This window comes from Aquarana catesbeiana, linkage group LG08 (assembly GCF_042186555.1).
Source record: "Aquarana catesbeiana isolate 2022-GZ linkage group LG08, ASM4218655v1, whole genome shotgun sequence".
NCBI classification, from domain to species: Eukaryota; Metazoa; Chordata; class Amphibia; order Anura; family Ranidae; genus Aquarana; species Aquarana catesbeiana.
Window position 1 is genome coordinate 304,309,775 of NC_133331.1, and position 14,116 is coordinate 304,323,890.

General features: G+C 45.9%; 1 protein-coding gene across 1 annotated transcript in view; it reads right to left on the reverse strand.

The window, feature by feature from the left end:
• Positions 1-13,562, reverse strand: part of LOC141106884 (uncharacterized) — a 57,298-nt gene extending 43,736 nt beyond the window's left edge. Inside the window, 9 exon segments of the mRNA XM_073597812.1 lie at positions 7,148-7,166; positions 7,395-8,031; positions 9,680-9,821; positions 9,938-10,090; positions 10,188-10,285; positions 10,402-10,525; positions 10,612-10,764; positions 11,398-11,491; positions 13,452-13,562. Coding sequence (XP_073453913.1) covers positions 7,148-7,166; positions 7,395-8,031; positions 9,680-9,821; positions 9,938-10,090; positions 10,188-10,285; positions 10,402-10,525; positions 10,612-10,764; positions 11,398-11,481 — 1,410 coding nt within the window. The 5' untranslated portion in view covers positions 11,482-11,491; positions 13,452-13,562.
• Between the last annotated feature and the right edge of the window lie 554 nt (positions 13,563-14,116).

Below are 14,116 nucleotides of genomic sequence, written 5' to 3' on the forward strand. Positions count from 1 at the left end.
CCACTGTGCCATCAAACGCCGCCACTGTGCCATCAAACACAGTCAGTGTGCCATCAAAGGCAGCCACTGTGCCCATCAAACGCAGCCACTGTGCCATCAAAGGCAGCCACTGTGCCATCAAAGGCAGCCACTGTGACCATCAAACGCAGCCACTGTGACCATCAAATGCCACCACTGTGTCATCAAATGCAGTCACTGTGCCATCAAACGCAGCCACTGTGCCATCAAACGCAGCCATTGTGCCCATCAAACGCAGCCACTGTGCCAAACGCCGCCACTGTGCCAAACGCAGCCACTGTGCCCATCAAACACAGCCACTGTGCCATCAAACGCAGCCACTGTGCCCATCAAACACAGCCACTGTGCCATCAAACGCAGCCACTGTGCCCATCAAACGCCGCCACTGTGTCATCAAATGCAGTCACTGTGTCATCAAATGCAGTCACTGTGCCCATCAAACGCAGTCATTGTGCCCATCAATTCTTCCTAGTGACATGACAGAGATCTACTGCTCCTTGTCATCGGGAGCAGTGATCGCTGTCATGTCAGTGGTAGCCCCTCCCCCCCACAGTTAGAACACCTCCTTAGGACACACTTAAACCCTTGATCGCCCCTCATGTTTAACCCCTCCCCTGCCAGTGTCATTTACACAGTAATCAGTGCATTTTCATAGCACTGATCGCTGTATAAATGACAAAATGTGGAAAATTTCAATGGTCCCAAAATGGTGTCAAAATTGTCCGATGTGTCTGCCATAATGTCGCAGTCGCGATAAAAATTGCAGATTGCCGCCGTTACTAATAAAAACAAACAAATAAATAAATAAATAAAAATGCTATATAAAATAGCCTTTGGGACAGGAAGACACAGATAATAATAATAAGAAATGATAAAAGTTCTGTCTTACTCACTCTCCTTAAATACAACCGAACACAGACAGTAACCCTTCAGACTGAGGCATATTTATGAAGGAATGCTTTTTTTTTTAATTGCCCATTTGCCTGTTATATCTTACGTGATCAGATTTTTATATATATATATATATATAAATATATTATATATATTTTTTTTAATACAAACGCACATTATGCTATAGTTTTATCATCTAATATGGGTTTTGTTTTATTATACTGCAGTTTCCTTGTTGAAATAAAATTTGTTACTGTAAGAAAAAAAAAAAAAAAAAAAGGAGAGAATCTGCGGCAAGACTTGAAAACTGCTCTTCACAGACGCTTTCCATCCAATCTGACAGAGCTTGAGGTATTTTGTGAGGAAGAATGGGCAAAAATGTCCCTCTCTAGATGTGCAAAGCTGGTAGAGACATCCCCAAAAAGACTTGCAGCTGTAATTGTAGAGGTTCTACAAAGTATTGACTCAGGGGGGCGCCATACAAATGCCCCCCCACACTTTTCACATATTTATTTGTAAAAAATATTGAAAACCATTTTATCATTTTCCTTCCACTTCACAATTATGAGCCACTTTGTGTTGGTCTATCACATAAAATCCCAATAAAATACATTTACGTTTTTGGCTGTAACATGACAAAATGTGGAAAATTTCAAGGGGTATGAATACTTTTTCAAGCCACTGTATGAGCTAAAGGGGGGGGGGGGGGGCATCAAATGTGACCCCTGACATCACCAAAGGGCTGTACATTAAAGTGATACTAAAGGATCGTTTTTTATTTATTTTTTTTAAATAACAAACATGTCATACTTACCTCCACTGTGCAGCTCGTTTTGCACAGAGTGGCCCCCAAACATCCATTTTTGGGGTCCCTCTGTGGCTCTTCCCCTGCATTAGATAACCCTCTTTGAGAAGAGCTCTCTCCGAGGGGGTTACCTTGCGGGCGCGCTCCCGAGTCCAGCATCCATAGAGGCCAAATGTAGGATTTAGCCCCGCCCCCCCAGTCATTGGATTTGATTGACAGCAGAGGGAGCCAATGGCTGCGCTGCTATCAATCTATCCAATCAAGACCCGGGAGTCCGTGGAGAGAGGGACAGCGGGGCTCAGGGCTCAGGTAAGTAAAACGGGGTGCTAGGGGGCCGGTGACTGCAAGGTGTTTTTTCATCTTAATGCATAGGATGCATTAAGGTAAAAAAACATGAGGGTTTACAACTCCTTTAATGATCAATATAGGTAATTCCAGAGAGGACTGTCGGAGACTGCAGACCTAATAGAGGAAATGAGGGTCAGAGAGTGAGGACAGGATACATTGTTGGCTGGAGAGATGCTGCAGAAGACAATACAAACCTGGGAAGACGTTACATGAATCTAGTAGGTGATCAATTCTACCCTGTTTCCCCGAAAATAAGACCTAGCGTGATTGTCGGTGATGGCTGCAATATAAGCCCTACCCCCAAATAAGCCCTAGTTAAAGTCCTTGTAGGTCTTATTTTCAGGGTAGGGCTTATTTTCGGGGAAACAGGGTATTACCCTAATCAATGTTCCCACTACAGACTGCTGAGGTTCCGAAGGCCACACATCACATACCATAGGGCCGCATGTGGTCCTTGAGCCGCAGGTTGGGCCCCAGGGCTGCAGAGGATTCCCTCAGTGACTATGAAGATGGGATCAGGAGAAGTATAGACGTGTTACTAAATATTGCCACTTGGTACGAAGAAAAAAAAAAAAAAAAAGATCTTTCCGGTATATGTCTATGACAATAAAATGTTATTGAGTTTCACAAGAATTAAACAAGGCACTGCAGTCTACAGGTTACATTTTTCCTTCCATGGTGCGCACGGCAGACAATGATACCCGGATATACAGAATACACCTCTGAAAATACCATCCTGGACCGGTAATGAATGTACACTAACATTTAGTCAATGCCTTGTTTACTCGGAGTGATGAACCTGGGGGTGAAGGACTTGTTGGCCTATTAGATGCAGTAGGTGCCAACATAGAAGCGGAAGAAGATGAGTTATGGAAAAAAGGAGAGAGCGGAAGGAAGATCAAGGAGAGGAAAGGGCGAAAGTAAAGACAAGTAGGGGAATAAGAGAAAGAACGGAGTTGGAATAGAGGGGGAAGGAGTGGATAAAGGAAAGAAGGGGGGGGGGGGTGAGGGAAGGGGTAAGGGAGGGGAGACCCTGGTGATGTAGTCTTGAAAAGTATACGCTCCAGAGCCTGTGAGATGTTTGGTCAAAGTTTGGAAGTGTTCTCCATTGTGTCCAGGCGTTTTCGAAATTTAGACATAGAGTTGTGTAATATCCCCTCTAATCAAGTACCAAGACATCTTCAAGTTGACTCGTTGTACTGTTGGAATAGCCAAAGTATACGCTCCAGAACCTGTCAGATGTTTGGTCAAAGTTTGGAAGTGTTCTCCATGGTGTCCAGGCGTTTTCGAAATTTAGACATAGAGTTCTGTAATATCCCCTCTAATCAAGTACCAAGACATCTTCAAGTTGACTCGTTGTACCTTTGGAATAGCCAGGGGTGGTGTAGTCGTGCAAAGTATACACTCCAGAGCCTGCCAGATGTTTGGTCAAAGTTTGGAAGTCTTCTCCATGGTGTCCAGACATTTCGAAATTTAGACACAGTTGTATAATATCCCCTCTAATCAAGTACCAAGACATCTTCCAGTTGACTCGTTGTACCGTTGGAATAGCCAAAGTATACACTCAAGAGCCTGTCAGATGTTTGGTCAAACGTTTGGAAGTGTTCTCCATGGTGTCCAGACGTTTCGAAATTTAGACATAGAGTTCTGTAATATCCCCACTAATCAAGTACCAAGACATCTTCCACTTGACGCGTTTGTACCGTTGGAATAGCCAACTTCCATGATATTGCTAAGGTTTGCTGAACAGCTGTCTTGTATCGCTCAAACAAATATCGTAAAATTTCTGTCCTAGGCTACTTACATAACTTATTTCTTTAAGAAGGGTCCTCAACAGCCACTACAATAAACATGCAATACGATACAATATATAATAGACTTTAATGACAACTTTCATGGTAATGAAGACAGAGTGGTGAAGAACGGTGGTTATTGTTTGAAACATAAACCATGTTTGACAGCTGTAGATACCATGTCCTACGCAGATGTATTACAGTACGTGAGGGTTTTGTACTTTTGGGTAAAACTTAAAACTGTAGTCAGTCCGGTTGTCCATAACGTCCTTGTAGATGTCGTGCAAACCTCACTCAGGAGGAACCTTGATAAGCTTCATGTCTTTAGAAAGGACCACCGCTCTCCCAATCAGCCGCGTAAACAAGAGTGAAAGGCGGCCTCAGCCTGCGTGTCTCTGACAAAAACCACCCCGATGCGTTTCGCCCAGTCCAGGGTGACGAAATGAGTTGAGGAGGGCCTCATTTTGGCAGAGACACACAGGCTGAGGCCACCTTTCAGTCTTGTTTACACGGCTGATTGGGAGAGTGCCGATCCTTTCTAAAGACATGAATTGGCCTTGTAGAGTGGTATTTGGACACGCCGTCTCCCCACCTGTCAGTGGATTTGGGGGAAACAATCACCCATCGGCTTAAACCTCACATCACCAGTTTACAAGGTCGCAGTGGATGGGCTTCAACCAGCTTCTGTTGGTGTGTTCCACATGGATGATCTAGGAAGTTTATCATACCCTAACATGCACGTTTCTAAAATCCTAATATTTTTGCACGCTGGAAAAAAAAAAAGGATATTTCCCTGAGTAACTTCTATGGTGTACAAGATGGCGTCCCTTCCACATAAAATCCCCATAAAATTTTCTGCTTGAAGCTCTAAAACGCTCTACAAGGAAAATCCCATACATTTCAATGGCCCCTGTTCACGCCTGAGCATTCTGTCGCCTGGAGCAAAACGCCTGTCGCTCAAAAAAGCACACAAGCTTCTTTTTTTTGTCAGATTAAGCCTCATACATTTCATTGGAAACACCTTAAAACACGCAACATGAGCATTTTACAAGCGTTTCGTAGTGCGTTTTCTGCTCAGAACAGCAGCTCTCCACCCTTGGGTACCCGTTCACACTTTCGCACATTGGAATCGCGGGCAGATTCTGCCTGCGATTTCAGAAACGCAGCAAAACATGCGACGCGCATGCTGTGCAATTACTTCTTAATGGCACCCGAAATGTGGTGCGATTTTGCCGCCATTTGTCGTACAAAACACATTAAAATCGCGGCAAAACACGCAACGCCAAATGCGCCTGGCTCAGTGTCAAAATTTGGTACATGGGCGTATTTTTGGAACGGAGGGAGGCCCATTCACAATGAATGGTGTCGCTCCAAAAGCGCGCAGCAGTGTCGCTCAGGCCTGAAAGTGATTAACGCAACTCCCCCCCCCCCCCCAAAAAAAAAAATAATAATTATGATCCTGTCCCTTTAAAATACAAGCTGTAGCATAGTGCTTTTGCCTTTCCAATTGTCCCCTTCTATCTTCTACAGCACCGGGTTGATCCTGACTTCCCCTCCCCTCTGTGAGCTGACCACGTTTATCATGGCTGCTGAGCCATGAAAGCGTGGTCAGCTTATGTGCCTCTGTAATAACAACTCTTCCCTGTGTGTGTCTGCATCTCCCCCTCCCTATCAGTTTCATAGTCAGCAGTGAGAACACAATCTCCTCCACTCCCAGCCCCTCTCTTCTCCTCCCTGCCCCTCCCCTCATGCCTTTGTTCACATCGCCAATGTGCGGTCACATGACCGCTTAGCTGATGTTACAGGGCAAACTCAGCCCCTCCCACTGTAGTTCGTACATCGGTGGAGGCAGAGCGGCGGATGGTCACGTGATTGCACATCGGCGATATGAAAAAAGGTATTTAGCTGCTGAAAAAAAAAAATGTATAGCTTATCTTCTTATTGCAGAGGGGCTGTCACAAATAATAAATTGACCTTAACAACCCCTTTAACCTCTTAGCGCCTGCCGGCCCTTTAAGAGGTTTATGACGCCGGGAGGCGGGGGGCCCGACTTAAGATCACATGACAACGCTGCCAATAGACCTGTGCTGAGAACGTGTGCGCTGCGCGCTCCCGGCACAGTAACCATCACCTAACTAAAAGCTCTCGACCGCTCCTTCCTCTAGGGCAGTGGTTCTCAACCACCCTAGTGTCGTGACCCCTTGATAAAATTATTTTCGTAGCGTGGGTCTTGCACCCAAGGCAAGACAAGTAGTTTGCGCCCCTAACCCGCGGACATTAAGCGCTCCCTGAGTCCCTTCCACACATATAGTATTAAACCCCTTATGGTACATTTTAGGATGTACCACTCTTTATCTTTGTTCTCCTTTCATTCCCTCTTATCTCTCTCTATCCTAATTTCTTGGGTTTTTTTTCCCCATCCCTCTCTCTAGCCGCCTTTCTTGTTCTTTCTCTCCCTTTTTCTTTGTTCCTCCCCCCTCTTTTCCTCTCCCTTCCATGTATTTTCTATTTTCATTCCTTCCTCCTTGGTTGGGGGGTGGGGGGAATGGGATGAGTGGCAGTGCTGGGGGGAGTTCTGATCAGCCAACTTAGGTGCTCTTGATCAAGGTCATCTGCTGATCTGAGAACTGTAGTGGGGACTTTTAATGGCAACTCTAATCACAGTTAGCGTTACTCACTGTGTCTCCGGCTTCACTGTGTCTCTGACTTTGTGGTGTCTCGTAGCAGTGACACCTATGCCGAAATCAGGAGATATGGTCTCCTCCAGCCCCTCCCACTTCACATTCCTCACCAGTCAGCTGACCTCTAGTCTCCGCCCCCCCAGCCATGCCGTGAACTGAATGGGCGGCTGCGAAGAAGCCGAGTGGGTGGCCGCGGGCTCCGGGAACAGCCCCGCTGGGCGGCCACAGGCTCCAGGGACAGCCCAGGATTTGGTGACCCCTGGCAAATCATCATTTGACCCCCGGGGGGGGGGGGTCCCGACCCCCAGGTTGAAAACCACTGCTCTAGGGAGTCTTCTGAGCACTTGACAGCCAATCACGGCGGTCACATGCTCTGAAGAATCCCGAACGCAAGGAGCGATCGGCGACGATAACTGTGCCAGGAGTGCGCGGCGCACGCGCTCTCAGCACAGGTGTATTGGCAGCAATTCACGCAATGATGCGGCCCCTCGGTGCTAAGGACTAAGCGCACGGCCGGCGCCAAGGGGTCAAACCCCTACACCTCTCCCCCCACGAGTGCTCTCTATTGGCTAAACAACACCACCTAATGCTGTAAAACCCCTGTAATGCACGTCTGAAAACACGCAACAACTCTCAAAAGAAAAACCCGCAGGAAAATTGCTCCACTCAGGTGTGAATGTAGCCTAAAAGATTTCCTGCACTCTAAACATGACAAACGCACTCTCCGTAGTGCTTTTCCTGGTGACCCTTCTGCAAGAAACATTTCCCACACTCTAAGCAAGAAAAAGGGACTCTTGCCGGTGTGAATCCTCCGGCGTGTCATAAGGCGCTCTTACTGGGTGAAAACAATTCCCGCACTACGTCGAGGGCAATGGTAGCTCGCCCGCGTGGCTCCTGTAGTGTTCAACAAGATGTAGCTTTTGAGCAAAGCGTTTGCCGCACTCCGAACAAGAATAGGAATAGTGGTGCGTGTGGCTTTTCTGGTGAGCAGTAAGCAGTCTTTTACGAGTGAAGCTCTTCCTGCATTCTGCGCACGAGTAGGGACGCTCGCCCGTGTGGCTTCTCAGGTGCGTAAGAAGGTGCGGTTTCTGTATGAAACATTTCCCGCACTCCGAACACGAATAAGGACGCTCGCCGGTGTGAATCCTCTGGTGTGCTAGAAGGTGGCCCATCCGCACGAAGCTCTTTCCGCACTCGGTGCATGCAAATCGCCGCACGTCTGTGTGGATCCTGTGGTGTGCAAGGAGATCGCCTTTCTGAGCGAAACGTTTCCCGCACTCTGCGCATTGAAATGGAAGCTGCGTGTGAGTCCTTTGATCGGCGTGAACGGATAATTTTGATGAAAAGCATTTTTTTAATTCAAAACCCAGATTAACAAAAGAGGATCTCTGGGGAGTAGGCATCTTAGAGGATTGTGTGATGTCCTTGTGTGCGGGATAATAATTCTGAGGTATTGTAGGACACTCTTCAAATGTGTTCCGGACCTTAGTCCCACCTATTGGATAGAATTAAAGGACATGAGTATTTTTTTAACATGTTTCCACTCAGGAGTCATGTATGCTAGAATAATAGTCAGCAATTACACATAGCACAGGCATAAATGTTAGATAGTATTTAAACACCAATATACCAATAGAAATAAAAGCACATAATACAATCAAAACAATAGTGGAACCCAGGATCTTGGTGTGATTCACATGGTGTACAGTATCTCCTCCTCATTTGTTGGAAACATGACGTTATATTGAGGAATGGAGATGGACCTTTCATATGGTGTACAGTATCTCCTCCTCATTTGTTGGAAACATGACGTTATATTGAGGAATGGAGATGGACCTTTCATATGGTGTACAGTATCTCCTCCTCATTTGTTGGGAACATGACGTTATATTGAGGAATGGAGATGGACCTTTCATATGGTGTACAGTATCTCCACGTCATTTGTTGGGAACATGACGTTATATAGAGGAATGGAGATGGACCTTTCATATGGTGTACAGTATCTCCTCCTCATTTGTTGGGAACATGACATTATATTGAGGAATGGAGATGGACCTTTCATATGGTGTACAGTATCTCCACCTCATTTATTGGGAACACGACGTTATATTGAGGAATGGAGATGGACCTTTCATATGGTGTACAGTATCTCCACCTCATTTATTGGGAACATGACGTTATATTGAGGAATGGAGATGGACCTTTCATATGGTGTACAGTATCTCCTCCTCATTTGTTAGGAACATGACGTTATATTGAGGAATGGAGATGGACCTTTCATATGGTGTACAGTATCTCCTCCTCATTTGTTGGAAACATGACGTTATATTGAGGAATGGAGATGGACCTTTCATATGGTGTACTGTATCTCCTCCTCATTTGTTGGGAACATGATGTTATATTGAGGAATGGAGATGGATCTTTTATATGGTGTACAGTATCTCCTCCTCATTTGTTGGAAACATGACGTTATATTGAGGAATGGAGATGGACCTTTCATATGGTGTACAGTATCTCCTCCTCATTTGTTGAGAACATGACATTATATTGAGGAATGGAGATGGACCTTTCATATGGTGTACAGTATCTCCTCCTCATTTATTGGGAACATGACGTTATATTGAGGAATGGAGATGGACCTTTCATATGGTGTACAGTATCTCCTCCTCATTTGTTAGGAACATGACGTTATATTGAGGAATGGAGATGGACCTTTCATATGGTGTACAGTATCTCCACCTCATTTATTGGGAACATGACGTTATATTGAGGAATGGAGATGGACCTTTCATATGGTGTACAGTATCTCCTCCTCATTTGTTGGGAACATGACGTTATATTGAGGAATGGAGATGGACCTTTCATATGGTGTACAGTATCTCCTCCTCATTTGTTGGGAACATGACATTATATTGAGGAATGGAGATGAACCTTTCATATGGTGTACAGTATCTCCTCCTCATTTGTTGGGAACATGACGTTATATTGAGGAATGGAGATGGACCTTTCATATGGTATTCTCATTTGTTGAAAAGATGATATAAACGATTGTCTGAATTTCCATCAATCTTGGAAAATTTTGCATAACTTTAAACATGAGATGAAAATGTGGACCATTTTTGCATGTAGTGTTTATTACTTACCTGTGCTAATTTCTATAGAACATTCCATATTAATTCTGTCAGTCATCCCAACCTCCTCAATAGAATGCCGATTACCCATCACATTTGTCTCTTCTTCTTCTCCTCTTTTAATTTCAACATTCCTATCAATCAGTCCTTCATCCTAAGCCAACAAATGGCAGAAAAATATATTTAAAACGGTGAGCCCTGATTAACAGCCTATAATCTCACAGTTTTTATTTACAGTATTTTGGGTTCTTGACCCTCAGTCCCACCTACCTGATGATGGTGAGGGATGGTGTGATCTTCCTGTGTGGAATCCCGGGAATACAGAGGACCTCCCTCCTCCATAGACTGTTGTTCTCCACACACAAACGTCTCTTCTTCTTCCTCCTCTTTAATCTCAATTTTGAGGTCTTTCAGTTCTGTAGCCTAAACCCCAAAAACAGTAGCATACACAGGTAAAAGGTAGCAAGAGATTACATAGAAGGGTGTCTTCCTATAGTTCTAGTCCCTCAGCCCCACCTACCTGATGATGGTGGGGGATGGTGTGATCTTCCTGTGTGGAATCCCGGGAATACAGAGGACGGGGACATCTCTCTGGTGGGTTCCCATTACTGGATCCATCTGTAGGAAACACACACACTGACTGAATACATTGTTTCTATGTGTTTATCAGATGATGGGGGATCTAGGTGGACCCTCCGTACTGCTCTCTCCTTTACAATAAAGTCTCCTCTTACCCGGTGATGTGAGGGGCGGCTGATTCTCCATCATGACGTCCTTGTAGAGATCCTTGTGTCCTTCTAAATACTCCCACTCCTCCATGGAGAAATAGACAGTGACATCCTGACACCTTATAGGAACCTGACACACACAATGATACAGTCACCATCCAGACACATCCCTTGTCTGTTACTGGATAATGTCCCAGAATTCCCGGCACCGCTCACCTCTCCTGTCAGCAGCTCCATCATCTTCTTGGTGACTTCTAGAATCTTCTTGTTATATGTTTCAGGTACCAAGGAGTCAGGTAGGGTTGGTATATGGGGACGGCTGCTCGGTGCCAAGACCATATTAGATGTCTTCTTCACTATTTCATAGTCCTATTAAAATAGGTACTAAGATTTAACATGTTACCCAAATCCTCCTCACCTCTCCGGTCAGGTCTGTGTTTTATTAATAGAGATAAGAGTGATGTCATGTGACCTCCCAGAATCCTCCTCACCTCTCCGGTCAGGTCTGTGTTTTATTAATAGAGATAAGAGTGATGTCATGTGACCTCCCAGAATCCCCTTCACCTCTCCGGTCAGGTCTGTGTTTTATTAATAGAGATAAGAGTGATGTCATGTGACCTCCCAGAATCCTCCTCACCTCTCCGGTCAGGTCTGTGTTTTATTAATAGAGATAAGAGTGATGTCACGTGACCTCCCAGAATCCTCCTCACCTCTCCGGTCAGGTCTGTGTTTTATTAATAGAGATAAGAGTGATGTCATGTGACCTCCCAGAATCCTCCTCACCTCTCCGGTCAGGTCTGTGTTTTATTAATAGAGATAAGAGTGATGTCACGTGACCTCCCAGAATCCTCCTCACCTCTCCGGTCAGGTCTGGGTTTTATTAATAGAGATAAGAGTGATGTCATGTGACCTCCCAGAATCCTCCTCACCTCTCCGGTCAGGTCTGTGTTTTATTAATAGAGATAAGAGTGATGTCATGTGACCTCTCAGAATCCTCCTCACCTCTCCGGTCAGCAGGTAGATGATCTCCAGGGTGAGATCCAGAATCCTCTTGGTCATGTGACTTCGGCCCTTCTTCATCCTCATTGCGTCACCTCTGTGCATACAAGGTAATAAAAATCGATAACTTTCGGGACTTGGTGTGTTGAGCTCTCTAATGGGACTTTCACCAACATTTTTATCAGGTGGAGAACCAATCGTTGTCATTTTAAAACACATGGACCGCCAGAGAATGTTTGGTGAAAATCCTTTTCACTGCTTTATAAATACACCTTTGAGTATTGCGCAGATCAATGTATAATAATAATAATAGTGTGTGACTGTGGGGGAGGGGACATTAGAGTGTAAGCTCCTCTGGTACAGAGACTGATGTGACTGTGGGGGGGGGGGACATTAGAGTGTAAGCTCCTCTGGTACAGAGACTGATGTGACTGTGGGGGGAGGGGACATTAGAGTGTAAGCTCCTCTGGTACAGAGACTGATGTGACTGTGGGGGGAGGGGACATTAGAGTGTAAGCTCCTCTGGTACAGAGACTGATGTGACTGTGGGGGGAGGGGACATTAGAGTGTAAGCTCCTCTGGTACAGAGACTGATGTGACTGTGGGGGAGGGGACATTAGAGTGTAAGCTCCTCTGGTACAGAGACTGATGTGACTGTGGGGGGAGGGGACATTAGAGTGTAAGCTCCTCTGTACAGAGACTGATGTGACTGTGGGGGAGGGGACATTAGAGTGTAAGCTCCTCTGGTACAGAGACTGATGTGATGTGGGGGAGGGGACATTAGAGTGTAAGCTCCTCTGGTACAGAGACTGATGTGACTGTGGGGGAGGGGACATTAGAGTGTAAGCTCCTCTGTACAGAGACTGATGTGACTGTGGGGGAGGGGACATTAGAGTGTAAGCTCCTCTGGTACAGAGACTGATGTGACTGTGAGGGAGGGGACATTAGAGTGTAAGCTCCTCTGTACAGAGACTGATGTGACTGTGGGGGAGGGGACATTAGAATGTAAGCTCCTCTGGTACAGAGACTGATGTGACTGTGGGGTGACATTAGAGCGTAAGCTCCTCTGTACAGAGACTGATGTGACTGTGGGGGAGGGGACATTAGAGTGTAAGCTCCTCTGTACAGAGACTGATGTGACTGTGGGGGGGAGGGGACATTAGAGTGTAAGCTCCTCTGGTACAGAGACTGATGTGACTGTGGGGGAGGGGACATTAGAGTGTAAGCTCCTCTGTACAGAGACTGATGTGACTGTGGGGGGGAGGGGACATTAGAGTGTAAGCTCCTCTGGTATAGAGACTATAGTGACTGTGGGGGGAGGGGACATTAGAGTGTAAGCTCCTCTGGTATAGAGACTATAGTGACTGTGGGGGGAGGGGACATTAGAGTGTAAGCTCCTCTGGTACAGAGATTGATGTGACTGTGGGGGAGGGGACATTAGAGTGTAAGCTCCTCTGGTACAGAGACTGATGTGACTGTGGGGAGACATTAGAGTGTAAGCTCCTCTAGTACAGAGACTGATGTGACTGTGGGGGAGGGGACATTAGAGTGTAAGCTCTTCTGGTACAGAGACTGATGTGACTGTGGGGGGAGGGGACATTAGAGTGTAAGCTCCTCTGGTACAGAGACTGATGTGACTGTGGGGAGACATTAGAGTGTAAGCTCCTCTAGTACAGAGACTGATGTGACTGTGGGGGAGGGGACATTAGAGTGTAAGCTCCTCTGGTACAGAGACTGATGTGACTGTGGGGGAGGGGACATTAGAGTGTAAGCTCTTCTGGTACAGAGACTGATGTGACTGTGGGGGGGAGGGGACATTAGAGTGTAAGCTCCTCTGGTACAGAGACTGATGTGACTGGCTCACTGATCTCTGTACAGCACTGCGGTATATGTCAGAGCTATATAAAGAATTATATAATAAATCTATATATTTTTTGTACTATATATGTGTGTATCATCATCTGCTGGAGATAAAAGACATCACAGTGACTGTGGAGGAAGAGGACGGACATGACGGGAGGATTACTGGGTGTAAATATAAAATAATATCTTATTACCTCCTCTGCTGCCAGTTTCAGCAATGTCTCCTCTCTACTTCCTCCCGACTCACCTCTCACCCGGAACTTCCTGTCTGCTCCATCACGAGCTTTAGGTCTTTGTTCCACACCACTTCCTCTATGTGCGTTCCACCTTTTATACATGAGATCTCCACCTTGTGGCGGGTGGAGGTACTGCAGCTCTTTGTACACTCAATGCAGCCGAGGGTCTCAAACTGGTGGCCCTCCAGCTGTTGCAAAACTACAAGTCCCATGAGGCATTGCAAGGCTCGCAGTTACAAGCACGACTCCCCACAGGCAGAGGCATGATGGGACTTGGAGTTCCGCAACAGCTGGAGGGCCGTCAGTTTGAGACCCGTAGATAGAAAGTCGTCCATTTTTTTCTGGAGATCAGCCAGCAGAGTGCGTCTCATGGGTGCTACGTGAGCGCTGAATCCCCAACAGGACAGGAGCATTAGAAGATGCATCATCATTTTTCACAAGAGAACGGGCTCCATGGCAAAATAAAACCCTCCTAATTTGTACAAGATGATGGAGGTTGACCATGGTACAGAAAGTAACAAAGGTTTAGCAAAAGAGGAAGCACTGCCCGACGATGCTTAAAGGGGTTGTAAAATCTCATGTTTTTTCACGTTAACCACTTCAGCCCCGGAAAGGATTTACCC